The sequence below is a fragment of the Mytilus californianus genome, unplaced genomic scaffold, assembly GCF_021869535.1.
Source record: "Mytilus californianus isolate M0D057914Y unplaced genomic scaffold, xbMytCali1.0.p SCAF_9, whole genome shotgun sequence".
In the NCBI taxonomy this organism is placed as follows: domain Eukaryota; kingdom Metazoa; phylum Mollusca; class Bivalvia; order Mytilida; family Mytilidae; genus Mytilus; species Mytilus californianus.
In genome coordinates, this window is record NW_026262745.1 from 71,536,735 (window position 1) to 71,552,599 (window position 15,865).

The 15,865-nt window shown below is 33.2% G+C and overlaps 1 protein-coding gene across 3 annotated transcripts in view; it reads left to right on the forward strand.

Annotated features, from left to right (window-relative positions):
- The window catches only part of LOC127715442 (NF-X1-type zinc finger protein NFXL1-like), a 45,526-nt gene that overhangs the window by 16,154 nt on the left and 13,507 nt on the right, over positions 1-15,865 (forward strand). For all 3 annotated transcript variants that reach the window (XM_052221480.1, XM_052221482.1, XM_052221481.1), the window contains exons 6-12: positions 8,541-8,719; positions 11,077-11,238; positions 12,552-12,652; positions 13,074-13,188; positions 13,741-13,856; positions 14,466-14,597; positions 15,181-15,271. In XM_052221480.1, coding sequence (XP_052077440.1) covers positions 8,541-8,719; positions 11,077-11,238; positions 12,552-12,652; positions 13,074-13,188; positions 13,741-13,856; positions 14,466-14,597; positions 15,181-15,271 — 896 coding nt within the window. The remainder of the gene's footprint in view (positions 1-8,540; positions 8,720-11,076; positions 11,239-12,551; positions 12,653-13,073; positions 13,189-13,740; positions 13,857-14,465; positions 14,598-15,180; positions 15,272-15,865) is intronic.

Consider the following 15,865-nt stretch of genomic DNA (forward strand, 5'->3'; position numbering starts at 1 on the left):
TGTTCTCTGACTTTAGTTTGCCTCAACCAAATGTTTTGAAACTTATACACAATGCTTTTTATGCGGTCTTATATTTGTATGACGTTGGCTCCGTCGTCGCCGTCCGAAGACACGTTGGTTTTCACACTCTAATTTTAGTTTAAGTGAATGGATCTCTTTGAAATTTTACCATAAGGTTTAATACCACAAAAGGAAGGTGGGGATTGATTTTGGGGGTCATGGTACCAACAGTTAAGGAATTAGGGGCCAAAAATCAGCAGTTTTGTATCTTCCAGACATAACTTGTGTGTTAGTGTATGGATCTCTCTGACATTTTACCACAAGGTTCCATATCACAAAGGGAATGCTGGGATTGATTTTGGGGGTAATTGCCTCGAAATTTTAGGAATTAGGGGCCAAAAAAGGGCCAAAAAAACAAGCATTTTTCTAGTTTCAGGACAATAACTTGTGTGTAAGTGTATGGATCTTTCTGAAATTGTACTACAAGGTTCCATATCTTAAAGGGAAAGCTGGAATTGAGTTTGGGGGTAATTGCCCAAAACGTTTAGGAATTAGGGGCCAAAAAGGGGCAAAAAATAAGCATTTTTCTAGTTTCCAGACAATAACTTGTGTTCAAGTGTATGGATCTCTCTGAAATTGTACTGCAAGGTACCATACCACAAAGGGAAGGATGGGATTGATTTTGGGGGTAATTGACTCAAAATTTTAGGAATTAGGGGCCAAAAAAACAAGCATTTTTCTAGTTTCAGGACAAAAACTTGTGTGTAAGTGTATGGATCTTTATGAAATTGTACTACAAGGTTCCATATCACAAACTTTTAGCTATTTATTGGAAAGAAGAATACTTCTGTTACATAAATATGGGCTGTTTTTGACAATACAATGCACATGTATCGGTAACTAGCATCATTAAGTCATGCTAAATTACTGAAATCTTCACAATTTTAGCATTTGAGTTAATTTTTAGATGGTTTTGGTCTTAAATGGAAGTGGCTGCATTTGTGTTCATTCTTAATATTTAAATGTAAGTTGTATTTGATGATAATACATAACATATATAAAGGTTGAGGATGAACACGGACCTACTCCTTTAGTGAAGTGAACTAATCTAAAAAAAAAAAAAACAACAAACAAGTCATCAACCTTTAAAATATAATTATCTCCTTTACATGAAATAATTATCTGAAAATAGGTTGTAATACAGAGTATATTGAAATTATTTAAATAAGGGCATTCTCTAGAAATAAAGATCACACCGCGATCACACATTTTCATTCTGTGAAAAATTATTATTATTTTGAAGAGAAACATTGAAATATGTATTATGCATGTCTATGCAAGGCTTGATTTCCTTAATAGAAAATAGCATTTTTCAATCTTATTATTCAAATTTAACCCAAACAAAAGTAGTGAGTAAATTTGCCTTTATTTGAAAGGATGCAATAAAGGAAAACATTTCTCGGTAAACAACTTATGTAGAGTTATTTCCCCTTACAATGAGGATTTTAAAATTTCATGATTGCCTTTAGATCTCTATCTAAAATCATTAATGAAATACAAATTAAAATTAAATATACTTTAGATATATTTTTCTTTAAAAGGATTAAGAAGAAATCAGGAAATCAGGAAAGTTTGCTATATCTTTTTCACTTAACATGCTTAAGGACCTTGATAATAAGATCTGCAAGTTTAAGAACTGTTTATATAAGTCTTACATTATACAGTTAGTGCAGACCTACTAGCCATTCTGTTATCTGAAACCATTGAAGTGATTCTTGTCACTATAATAAAAACTTCCATGGTTTGACTCAGTCAACAGTTTTAAAATACAACACAAATATGAATATTCTGCGCCTTACCTAGGCCTGTGCTAATGCACATTGGCTAGATTGTCTGTGTTTTGCAATTTTAAAATGCGAGTGAATCAACACAATACAATATAAATGTTTGTTTTTATTGGCCATTAGAGCCAGATATAAAAGAGAAGCGAAAGATACCAAAGAGACATACAAACTCATTAGTCAAAAATGAATTGACAAATCTTTAAAAGGGAAATTATTAAAAATCTGATTAAATAAATTTATGTAATCATTTTCTTACTCATATATTATTGTATATATGCAAGACTCAAATCACCGTCCGGTCTCTAATCGACGTCCGTTCCTCTGACATCACAATAAGTTATGAAACACTGAAGTCAAAACTATTTTTTCTACTTTCTGTTTGCTGTTTTTACTAGTCTGCACCACTTCCAGTAAACATAGTCTCCTTTCACTTTCCTGGATTGATTTTTTATTATCCCAAAGTAGATGCAACATTTTTTTAACTCTCAGACTAAGTAGATTTTTCAAATCAGCATTAACTTAATTTAATCAAACAGAAAAAATAGAGTCCAGAAAAAAATCTGAAAAAAGTGGACTATTTTATTTCACTTCATGTTTGTCATATCTATGCAGAATTAGTTCCCCTTATCATTTGGCCAAATTTCTTTATTGTTATTATATCTCTATCGAAAACCATTAATAAAGCATACATTGAAATTGAATATGCTTTTAAAAGATATAAAGAAAAAAATTAATTAAGAAGTAATCAAGTTTTCATGAAATTTTGCTATATTTATTTCCATTAAGGACCTACATGACCTATATGCCTAGATGTGCAATTTCAATGGGTATTTATATATGACTCACAAGTAGGAACTGTTGCAGACTCATACTGTTATAGGGGTAGTATTACTACCTGCTCCACTGAAAATGTAGATATGTTATTATGTTAACCTGAATGTGTTCTGTATCAATGTGAAGGCCAACTTATCTACCTCATAAATGCACTATGGTTTAAATTGTCTGTGTTTTGCAGTTTTAAAATGTGTAGGACATGTAGGATGCTAGTTATGTTCTCATTGTTCCTCAACCATTTTATTTAATTTATCAAACAAAAAATATAAAGATATGACATCTGCACTGGCTGCTGCCATTAAAATAAATAAATAAATACATGTGATTATTCATGTGGATAAGGAAATATAGGCACATGTTTTAGATAACAGGAATAAATGCATTTTATTTGTCTCTTAGATCTATATAAATCATAATAAGAATCCATACTATTGCTTGGCTCACAACAATCCCAAGACATTCTAAAATTATATTTTATTCTGAATTTCTCAATAAAATGCAACAATCCAGTGGTGCAGCGCCAGTGTAACATTGTAAGCATGTGCTTACAAATAATTTTATGAAACATTTTTTTTTCAATAAGAATTTTACTATAATCATTCAGCTTCTGGGGGGAGGGGGGATGGGGCTGCCACCCCAGACCCTCTGCTTACAATTTATTTCCAGTGGCTATGCCACTGCATTCATGACATGCTACCAATTACAATGTTACAACCATGCATAGGAAAACAAATGAAAAACTTGATATAACTCCTTATTTCATGCGCTGAATGCTTCTTTTTTAAATTTAATAGGGTTGTAAAAGTGTTGATCGCGCATACATTTTTAGTATAAAGTGCTTCCGTGCTTTTAATAAATTGTACTTCTGCAAAAGCTTTAATATACCCCAATAACATTAAAAAAAGAAGCATTTAATTTTTGAATATAAATTTTTTTTGTCAGATAGTTTACATCAATCAAAACATAGTTTGTCCATTTAGTCTCTATGGTAAATATTCATTTCACAATAATTTCTGTTCATAGTGTAGAAATGTTTTATTATCCAAACAGTCATTGACTGTTCAGGTGAAAGGGTAGTATTTACTTTCATGAAATAGGTTGCTCTTTTATGTACCCTATTTAAGTCAATGTCACACTTGTGATTGGACAAAAAAATACAGTTTCTAATGATAAAACTTTCCTAAGCTGAGGGATGAATGAGGTGAAGAAACATATAAAATAATTTTACAAACAGGTGAAATTTTTGAGAATTTAATTTAAAGTTTTGTATTTACTGCATGATAAAAGGCACTTGTGGCCTTAGGTTTATAAAGATGGCAGAAAAAGTAAACAGTCATCGCACATATACTGTGGATTCATTATTATTCGTTGGATACCAATTTTCGTGGATTTCGTGGTTATAGGTGAACCACAAAATTAAATGTTCAACGAAAGGCAAATTTACTATAGGCTTGTATGCAGACATTGTCAAAAACCACAAAATTAAATATCCACGAACATGTAAGTTTTCCTTAATCCACGAAAATTGGTACCCACGAAAATAAATGATTCCACAGCTAGTATTCAAATTTATTTATGAATGTTATGATGAATGTATGTCTGTTTAACTGTGTATGTAGGTTCTGGGCTAGTGTTGAAAAGTGTTGAAAATTCTGGAAAGGCAATCACTATCCCTATGGTCCAGGAAATACTACTGCTTATCACTGACATCATTCTTTGAAATAAAAAAGATAAACACTTAACAAAGATAAGATATATTTAAATTATCTTGCATAGAATTGTGAACATAAATGTTAAACACTTAACACAGATAAAAAATATTGAAATTATCTTGCATAGAATTGTAAACATCCAGATAATTTTATTAACACTATTGTCTGTCTGTAAGATGTCTGATTTTGATAGACCTGTCTAACATGTGTCTATGATGATTTATTTTAAATTTTTGTTAAATGCTTGTTTGTCTTAACAGAAAATAGCATTTTTGTTTCGCTTTTTTGTCGCAGTATGTGAGACAGGTATTACAATCCGGCAGGGGCGCAATGGCGATGCTTCATACTTCTGAGCAGATACCTTATGTTAGAAAGATCCGTCTGTCATGTGTTCATTGTCCTCGACCTCATAGCCATGGTTTAGCGACTGCTTGAAAAAAAAATCGCTATTTTTATACCCGTCTGTCCATCCTTCCATCCGTCTTTCGTCAACATGTTGGACAAAAACTCAAAAAGGCTTTAACCAATTTGCATGATACTTTGGTGAATTGTTTATATCTATTGATAAGAGCTCCTTTCGATTTTTATAAATTTTCGATTTTATGTTTCTGGGATATGGGGTCTTATTCATTAAAAAAAGGGGTTTTTCCAGTTTTCAGACAATAACTCAAAAATGCTAAAGCAGTTTTAATAAAACTTTAGTGAATTCTTTATATCTATTGATGTGAGCTCCCTTTTAATTTTTATAAATGTTAGATTTTACGTTTCCGAGTTATTGGGTTTTGTTCAATAAAAAAGGGGGATTTTCCAGTTTTCAGACAATAATTCAAAAGTTCTTTGAGCAGTTCTCATGAAACTTTGGTGACTGGTTTATATCTATTAAAATAACCTACCTTTAGTTTGTTATAATTTCTGATATTGCATTGAAGACTTTATTCTTGTTAAAGTGACAGGGGTATCATGCGCTCACGGCGCTTCTCTTTATTTTGTTAAGTGAAATACTCATTTAAATCAGTGATGGGATAACTATAGTTGGTACATGGGTTCCTTGCAGCGTCTACAAATCCATCAGGTAGATAACAGTCAACCTCATTCCATGGATCAGTGATCAAGGCTAAATTGACTTGCTCAAGTCTGTATCTCAGATACTATAATTAGCAATAGGGCCACTTATGATATTTGGCATATGGAATAATTGTTAAGTGTGCATGTCCATCTGGCAGGTTTTATATGACCTTGTCCTCAATTTCATGGTTCTTTGGTCAATGATAAATTTTCGTTATTTTGTCAGTTTATCAGATACAACATGTATAAGCAATAGGTCAACTATATTTAAGTGTATGGAATGATTGTAAGGTGTACATTACAGTCTGGCAGGGTTCATATGACGTTGACCTCATTTGTAAGGTTCATTGGTTAATGTTAAGATTCTGTGGTTTAATCTGTTTCGCAGGTACTATTATCTAGATCTAGAGCTCACCGGAACTATTATCTAGAGGACCACTCTATTCGGTGGATTGAATTATTGTAAGGTGTACATGTCTGTCTGGTATGGTTCATCTGACTCTGACCTCATTTTTTGTAGAGCATTGATAAAGTTAAGTTTATGTAATACTTGTAATAAAACCTTCATATTACAGACTTTCATATCTGCCAACCGTCACTATTTGGGGGGAATTTCCCCCATGTAGACTCCCAAATGGAAATTTTGAAAGAGCAACTTTGACCATAATTTAAAACAAAACAGTCAATTTTACCATGGGTGTAGGATTGTAAAAGTATGAAGTAGCAAATAAACAACATTTAAATAAATTTGGAGGCCCCTTTAAAGGTTTTGTAGGACTATGACAACCATCTTGCACATAAAACTCCCATGGGCATTTTGAAATGTTGGCAGGTATGGACTTTCAACATGAATTCAATGATAAGTAAAACAGGCGACAGATTTCAACATGTGCTCCTTGTTTAGTTTTATTATCCTTTGAATATTCCATTTTACAAAAGCAGTAAGTAAATGAAGTCAAAATATGACAGAATGTTTTTTTAACATAAAAAGTCAATTTGATCATTTTAAGGCCAGATTTGTCTACCTGATAAAGATGCATGTTAACCATTTGATGATGTTAGTGATTATCCTCAAATTTTGAATGCTTACCATTAGCAATGTTGTGAAATTGCTGAATTTGGATGCATTATTATCTGCCCTTGCTACTGTATTGTATGCCTTTAAGAATGTGGAATAAAAAAGGAAAAATTGAAAATTCAGGGCAAACAATGTTAGGTTAGTACAAGCATAGAAGTATAAAACAATTATACATCTATGGTACAAATTATTAAAGTACTTATATATAAATGGTTTTAAAATTTAAAATGTAGTTATTCATTAGTGATATTCATGGTAATTAATGTAATAACTGCAATATTTAGTTACAAATAATCAGACAGCTTTCACAATTGTGATGTAAGAAGGCAGAATATAATCTCTGTGAAATTTTATGTAGAGTTATTTCCCCTTATAGTTTTAATTTCCAAATTTCTTTATTGTTCTTATATCTCTATCTCAAATCATTAATAAAGCATAAATTGAAATTGAATATGTTTTTAAAAGATATGGGGAAAAAACAGCTCGAAAAATATCAAGTTTTTATGAAACTTTTGCTATATTTATATTAGTTAAGGACCTATATATACTTGTGCAATTATAAAGTGATATGTATATATAAGACTGCCTCCTTTACCCGCAATCTTTGATAAGGGTTTACTGTTGGATGGATCAACGACTTACTACTTTTGATGACAGAAACCAATCCAACGCATAATCCGTGTAGGGCAAAATTCCCGCGTCAACATACACTCCAAAACCCATTATGGATGGGGGATGGGGGAGTGGTATGCCGAGTGACGTCGAGGGCTGTATCCTAGGTGTTAGATGATGGACCACCATTTCACTGAGGTTAGCGGGCTGCCAAGCTGACCAATCTGGCCCTGAAAGCAGCCTTTGTGAAGACATAACATCAAAATAGTCAACAAAAGAAAAACCAAAACAACTCACAAAACCAAGATGGCGGCCTACCAAAATGGCGTCCTCCACCTGTTCCTGACCGATGGCACAAAATTATTTAAACGCTCACCAAACGCCTTCGGGCACCGAGCCGACTGTGCGAGGGATGTATATCCAGTCAAGGTCGTAAAACACTTCCAGTAATGCTGCAGACTCACTAGCCATAGTGTTATTACAATGATCAGTCTTAAAGTACCCCCTATGGGGGAATTGTCTTTACATGTAATATGTATGTGCATTATATATATATAAAAATAATACTCTATTTATCATGTGTTTATCTACCTCATCAAATGCACTATGGGTTAAATTGTCTGTGTTTTGCAATTTTAAAATATGATGGAATCATCAACACTAAGATAAAAGTTTGTATTTATTGTCCATTACAGCTATACATTTTTATTAGAAGTAAATAAGTTTAAAATTTGAGCAAATATTTTATTTAATCTTTTCTTACTGTTGAATATATATATATACTTTATATATATAATTACATTTCATGTATGTTCTTCAGAATCCATGCTATTGCTTGGCTCACAACAATCTTAAGTCATTCCAAAATTATATTTTATTTCCCAATGAAATGCAACATTCATGACTGCACATGCTAACCGTTACAATGCCACAACCATGCATAGGAAAACAAACAAAAAGCTTGATATAACCTGGTGATTACGGAACCACCATTTTTAATATTTGAATTGGTATACTGATATTTTCGATAAAATTTTCTCAGCTTAGTTTTCCTTTATTTAGCATATGGATGGCCCATATTACATATACTAACTACTTCCAACATAATTTACACCAGAATCTTTTGCCATACACTTATGATATTTGGCATGGTGGTAAAAATACTATAACATTGTGCTGCATAACTATTATGACTAACATGTAAACAAACCATTTGTTATAAACCGTGTGGTTCATTTTCACTTCTAGCATGTCAAAAAAAACATGCTCATCATGTCCAGCTTTTACAAAGCCTGGTTCATGAATATAATCACATTAATATGTTCTCATCCTGAATATGCTTTTAATTTGCCACCAAACTACCATACATGTATATGTTTTATTGTTTTATTTCAGTCCAAAGTGCAGGACAGAATTCTCACAGATTGAGTGTCCAACCAGATACTCATGTTTTTGTGAAAAGGTTATAGAACCAAAGTTTGATCCATGGCTAGTACCACATTCTTGTGGCCAGACTTGTGGCAAAAATTTAAAACCAGAGTGTGGCCACACATGCTTACTTCTTTGTCATCCAGGTAATAAAAATGTTTAGAGATTATAAAAATGTTTTATCTGTCTTCCCTTTGCCTACACCACTTTGCTCATCTCTAAGTAAAATCCCATACCACATCTTTGTAACATCAAAAATATGTGAGCTTAAGCCTCAATGCCTTTAACCAAGTCTCATATTTTTCTTCATAATGTTTTTGCCAATGTTTTTGTCGAGCCTGCGACTTTTGTCGCAGAAAGCTCGACATAGGGATAGTGATCCGGCGGCGGCGGCGGCGGCGTTAGCTAACTTCTTAAAAGCTTTATATTTTAGAAGGTGGAAGGTCTGGATGCTTCATACTTTGTATATGGATGCCTCATGTTACGAAGTTTCCGTCAGTCACATGTCCAATGTCCTTGACCTCATTTTCATGGTTCAGTGACTACTTGAAAAAAAAGTTAAGATTTTTTGTAATGTTAGATTCTCTCTTATTATAAGTAATAGGATAACTATATTTGGTATGTGCGTACCTTGCAAGGTCCTCATGCCCGTCAGACAGTTTTCACTTGACCTCGACCTCATTTCATGGATCAGTGAACAAGGTTAAGTTTTGGTGGTCAAGTCCATATCTCAGATACTATAAGCAATAGGTCTAGTATATTCGGTGTATGGAAGGACTGTAAGGTGTACATGTCCAACTGGCAGGTGTCATCTGACCTTGACCTCATTTTCATGGTTCAGTGGTTATAGTTAAGTTTTTGTGTTTTGGTCTGTTTTTCTTATACTGTATGCCATAGGTCTACTATATTTGGTGTATGGAATGATTGTAAGGTGTACATGTCTAGCAGGCAGGTGTCATTTGACCTTGACCTCATTTTCATGGTTCAGTGGTCAAAGTTAAGTTTTTGAGTTTTGGTCTTTTTTTCTAATACTATGTGCAATAGTTCAACTTTATTTGGTATGTGCGCACCTTGCAAGGTCCTCATGCCCGTCAGACAGTTTTCACTTGACCTCGACCTCATTTCTTGGATCAATGAACAAGGTTAAGTTTTGGTGGTCAAGTCCATATCTCAGATACTATAAGCAATAGGTCTGGTATATTCGGTGTATGGAAGGACTGTAAGGTGTACATGTCCAACTGGCAGGTGTCATCTGACCTTGACCTCATTTTCATGGTTCAGTGGTTATAGTTAAGTTTTTGTGTTTTGGTCTGTTTTTCTTATACTGTATGCAATAGTTCAACTATATTTGGTGTATGGAAATATTTTATGATCTATTTGGCAGTCACGCAGGTTTTATTTGACCTTGACCTCATTTTCAAGGTTCATTGCTCAGTGTTAAGTTTTTATGTTTTGGTCTGTTTTTCTTAAACTATAAGCAATAGGTCAACTCTATTTGTTGTATGGAAGAATTGTTAGCTGTACATGCCTGCCTAGGCCTAGCATGGTTCATCTGACCTTGACCTCATTTTCATGGTTCATTGGTCAATGTTTAGTTTACTTGGTTAATGTTAAGTTTATGTGACAGTTGTAATAAAGCTTTATATTTAGGACTATCAACATAATATCAATGATTAGTAAAGAAGGCGAGACATTTCAGCGTGTGCACTCTTGTTTATATAAAATTGTGAATGGAAACGGGAAATGGGTATCTGCATTTTTTTTTTGATGGGGGGGGGGGGGGTTACAATACATGGAACTTGAAGAAAATATCAAAGGGACAATCAAAGACCATATGCCGAAAAAAACAAACAATATCATAACCAAAACAAAATAGAGAGAGAAAAAGAAAGAGGCAGACAACAGTCCACAAACTACAACTCAGAAAACTAAATATTGAGCAACATAAAAAAATTAAGGATGAAAATTTCTGCTCCTGCGTACTGATACCCACCATGTTACTTATATTTAAAAATGTTGATAAGTCAGTCATAAGCATCTCATATCAGTGGGTTGGTAAATGTCTCTTGTATAACTTTAAGAGACCACTAAATTAATAACCCATGGGTACACAAGATTCTCTTACCCTAGAAATTAACCAAAACTGAAAGTTTGAAGGAATGAAGGATTTTGAAGATGGACAAGACCTGTAGAGAAAACACAGCCAAGAAATATAAAATAACCCCAAAAAAACCATGCATGTTGATAGGCAAGTTTGCGACTTTTAAGTTTTGTTTTTGTAATACTTCAATTATGAACATGAGGTGTCTATCTACATAATGAAACTTAAAAAAAAACTCATCTACCAAATACTGGTACATGTATTTGTTCCAGTTCAGCAGTTGTCTATCAAAATATTCTTTCACCAAATAAATGAATGCAACTTGATTATAACATTAAACAAACTTACTGTCTGAAAATGAAGAAGAAAATAAAATGATATACAATTTCATTATATATTTAGGTCCATGCCCACCCTGTCCAAAGACAGTTCGTGTGACGTGTTATTGTCAGAAACAGTCTCCTCAGATCAAACGATGTAGCGCCAGGACTTGGTCGTGTGGTCAGCCATGTGGTTATCAGCTTACCTGTGGTCAACATAGATGTCAGGACCCTTGTCATGCAGGTAAGATTGATAGCAAAGAAGATGTTGTATGGTCAGACTAGGTCACTCACTGACCCTGCAAGGACTTAACAGCCAACCAATAAATACACCATATCGCTATTTGTCCCCCATTACTGGACATCACAAAGGTTCCCGTAAAATATTGGCATCATAATACAAAATAGCTGATGCCACAATAAAAAAGTTATTGTTGTTTGACGTTAATAGTTCAAGCGGGACAGATTCTTGGGTCAACCGGCGCAGATTTCCAAACAGCAATAAGGTTTATCTCCCATAGTAGTAGGTCACCTACAGTATTTTTAGAACACAGATCATGTGACTTTTGGAACCTCCTCTTCCAGGCATTAGCTGTCTTCACGTTTATTTACAATTGCATTTTGTTATTGCTGGGGTCTCTTTCGGAGAGTGTTTCATGTGTTAGTTTTACCCAACATGATTGACGTCATATTCGGTGACGTAATCTAGTCCTTTACAGAATTTCCAAGCAAGCAAGATGTTTAAATTTGGTTAGCGGTAAAATCGAAAATATATTGTGGGATTTTGTGGGTTTAGATTTAGTGAGCTACAAATTTAAACGATCAAGCTTTTACAAAGACTGGCAAAACCATGAAATTGAATATTCATGAAGTAAATCTTTTCCTATAAAGTTTTAGTACTCTCAAAAATAAATGAATCCAAACTATTCAGGAATGTGTGATGTCGCGGAAATTTAACTAGATATCAGGATATCTCCATCCACTTTAAGCCTACATATTAGGTGTGCTATTTCCAGCCATATCAAGGTATCTAGAAAGATTTCATCATCAATATAATGTAAAGAGAACATTAAAAAAGATTGAATGTAGAATTTGGGAGAAAGAAATATGAGTAAAAAGAGACTTTGGTAAAAGTCAATTAGACAGCTACTCGACAACACAAAATGTATAATTAAAGGTTTGTGTAGCACCTTCAGTGATGGCCAGTTTAGTGTGCATATAGTATTTTGATTTTTTGTGATGTATTTTGGCATTTTAAGTGCCTGTCTGTCTAAGGATCACTATTAGACACTACTGCAAGTGAATTTCTAAATATTGAGTAAACGTTTTATTTTAATCATGTTAATGGATGAGATGAATATTCCAAATATAGAATGTTATGGAAAATTTAGGAAATGGCTGTTTCTTAGACAGACTGGTACTTAATATATAACAGGGGCAGAATAAATAAAAAGAATGGCTATGTCCAAAATACCCCAATTTTTCTATATCTTTGCAATGGATGGCTATAAGTAGTTTGTTTTTTATACTACATATATATTTGTATCATTTTTTCAGGGGGCTGTCCACCCTGTACAAAGACAAGTAAACAGAAATGTATGTGTTCAAAATCAATGGCTGTGAGAGAATGTGCCACTCCCCGGTGGCAATGTGATGAGGTAATGATATATTTGTTATTTGCATCGCCACAAGGCAATGAAATAATGGCAATGTTTTTGGCTACATATCATGCATACTAATGCAAGATTTTTTAGAGAGCTTAGCAGATTGATGATCCATGGAATTAAAATGAAATGTATGAATATGAAATTTGTTATAACACCACATAGTACATGTGTTGAGGTTAATTCCTAGTAATATGATACAAGAGAGTCAATATTTTTGAAACTATCAAATTTTACTTATTAAGAGGTTTAGATTTGACAAAAATATTTTGTCAATTGTTTTATGACCAAAACTTTGATAAAAAATTCAAAAACTATTTAGAGAAACTTATGAATATGCATTTTGTGAACATAATTTTTCATTCTATAAGTTACTTTTATATATTTGTGCAAACAATAACTTAATATTTTACAGCCCTGTGGAAAGAGACTTGCATGTGGTAACCATGTTTGTGAAAAAGTTTGTCATGGTGGAAATTGTGGACCTTGTCCAAGATCTGGACTGAGAAAATGTCCTTGTGGGAAAACAGGTAAGTCTAGACCTTGAAAGTTATGCTGTAAAATATGGACCTTATCTAACATTTACATGAGCAAACACTGTGAAATTGTGCAGGAAAATGTTGACCTTGTCCCATATATATTTGGGCTCACTAAATTCCCATGTTGAAAACCTAAAAATTAATTAACGTCAGAGAAATATTGTTACTAATCTGCAACATAAGCAGATTCTATACATATATACAAAAACTGAACTTGCAAAAGTAAAATAATTAGCTGTTCAACAAACATTTCTTTCGTTGAAACCCACAAAATGGGAAATAATTGAATTGGGTTGTAAATAGGAATGAAACAAAGATAATAGTTTTTATTTAAGATTTTCTGTAGAAACATCAATTTTTGTTATTTTAATATTTTCTTTTTGGGATTATTTTTTTGGTCCAAGTTTGAGAATGTTTTTTTTAATTTGATTACTCTTTTTGTTTGGTGTTAAATTGTTGGAAAATATCTACCCTGTAGATAGAATCTTAACAATCTTATTTCTTTGACAGTATTTTTTAGTTTTGGCATAACTATATTTACAGAGGATTCACTGCCTTGCACTGAGGACATTCCAACATGTGGTGATACCTGTGGTAAAATGTTGGATTGTGGGATACATACTTGTCCAGAGAGATGTCATACTGGATCATGTGGCAAGGTAAGACGTGAAAAAAATTGAGTTCAGATTTTTATTCATTGTCGCGTAATCATTGAACACTTGAAATGACAGTAGTTTATTTACATAAAAATTTCTACAGAAGATAGCTGGCAAATGTCCAATTGGTATGCCTTACTTTCAGATGCAGATGCATGATTTTCTAATTTTTGTGCTATTTTCACATTTCTTGATCAGTGTGAGAAAAATATTTCTCCTCACTAGTGAAATATCTGTTCTTGGCAAATGATTGGTCGAAATTTAATTATGACATCAAATCTTCTTGGTTTCCTCTGAATTGTCCTAGTGTGACTTTGTGAAAAAAGGTGACCGTGCCTGATGACGTCACATATAAAGAACACAACTTTCTGCAAATTTTTGTAAAGGAAGGATAAATCTCATAAGGAAAACAGATCCAACCACAATATCTTGTATGTGTGTTTGTTTATAAGAAAGCAACATAAAAAAAAACCTATGCATGTATGCAAAGTTTATTATACGGTCTTATAAATCTATTGACAAGTTTTTATACACACTTATCTTTGATTTTTTTGTCGTTGTCATATAGTAAGTGGGGGCATCATTTGTACAACTTCTTTTCTTTTTTCCTAGTGCTTAAATGTTGCGACAAAGACTTGTTTATGTGGACAAAGGAAAAAAGAACTACCATGTTATAAAGATTATCATTGTGAGACAAAATGTACCAGAATGAGGGATTGTGGAAAGCATCAGTGTCGGAGAAAGGTAAAAACACATGTTTGCTAACAAACTTTATGAACTGCAAGCAAAAATCTGATAGTATCATATAAAATCGCAGGGCATTTTAAGTTCTGAAGAGGAGAATTCTTATATATTTAGTCATGTAAAAAGTTGATGGAAAGGACTAGGTTCTAGAAAGGTCAGTATTGTCCCTATAGTTCCATGAAATACAGAAATAAAAGTAACTTCTGATGGCAAAATATTTCAAATATCTGGCAAGTAGAAAATCAAGTTTTTAAGCATGACACACTTATATGTCATTATGACGTCATAATTGTGCATTAACATGAAGCAAATCATAATTTTGACTAAATTTTCGGCTAGATTTTGATAATTTTTGCCACAAACGACTTTGGCCACATCCAAGAACATCATTGAGTTTCAACTTCATTATTATTTTCCGTGTTTTGATATATAAATGGAATGTTAGGATGTTTGGATTTTTTCTTTTTGAATCTTTGAATTTAAAGTCATTAGCGAAACAGATCCAACCACAATATCTCATGTGTGTTTGTTTATAAGGCAGAAACACAAAAAAAACCTATACGCTACATGTATATATTTTCAGTGTTGTGATGGGAATTGTTCTCCTTGTGAACAGACGTGTAACAAACCGCTGGGTTGTAAAACACATAAATGTGCAAGCCGTTGTCATCCTGGTAAGTCCTAAGACAATTTAAAAGTACTTGGTCCTCTGTCATAAAACTGTAGACAAACACTAAATGCAGTAATTTGATTGGATAAATTCTGAATCTGAGTATGATTATCATGCTCAAAATTTATAAGCTCGCAAGGCCTGGTAAGGCACATGACAATTTAAAAGTAAAGATAAACTATTTTGGTTCCTTGAAAAATTAAAATACCACAAATTGTAACCGTAAGTCATTCTTCAGATGATCCATATTCCTTCATTCATAAAAAAAAACATAACAGAGATCACCAAAAATACTAGACAGTACTACAAGCCACATTAAGCACCAACACTCAATTACTCTGAGAAAAAAAAACCTACAATCAAAAACAACAACAAACAACATAGGGTTAAGGTAGCACGACGTGGTAAACGTTTAAAATTGTGATTACCGTTTACTTAAGGATGATCGCTACTCTTGTTTTTATACGCCCGTCAAATTTTTGACGGGACGTATTATGTTATACAAATGTCCGGCATCCATCCGTCTGTCTGTCTGTCCGTCTGTCTGTCTGTCCGTCTGTCTGTCCGGCGTAAACATGTCGCACCGTAACTTGAGAAT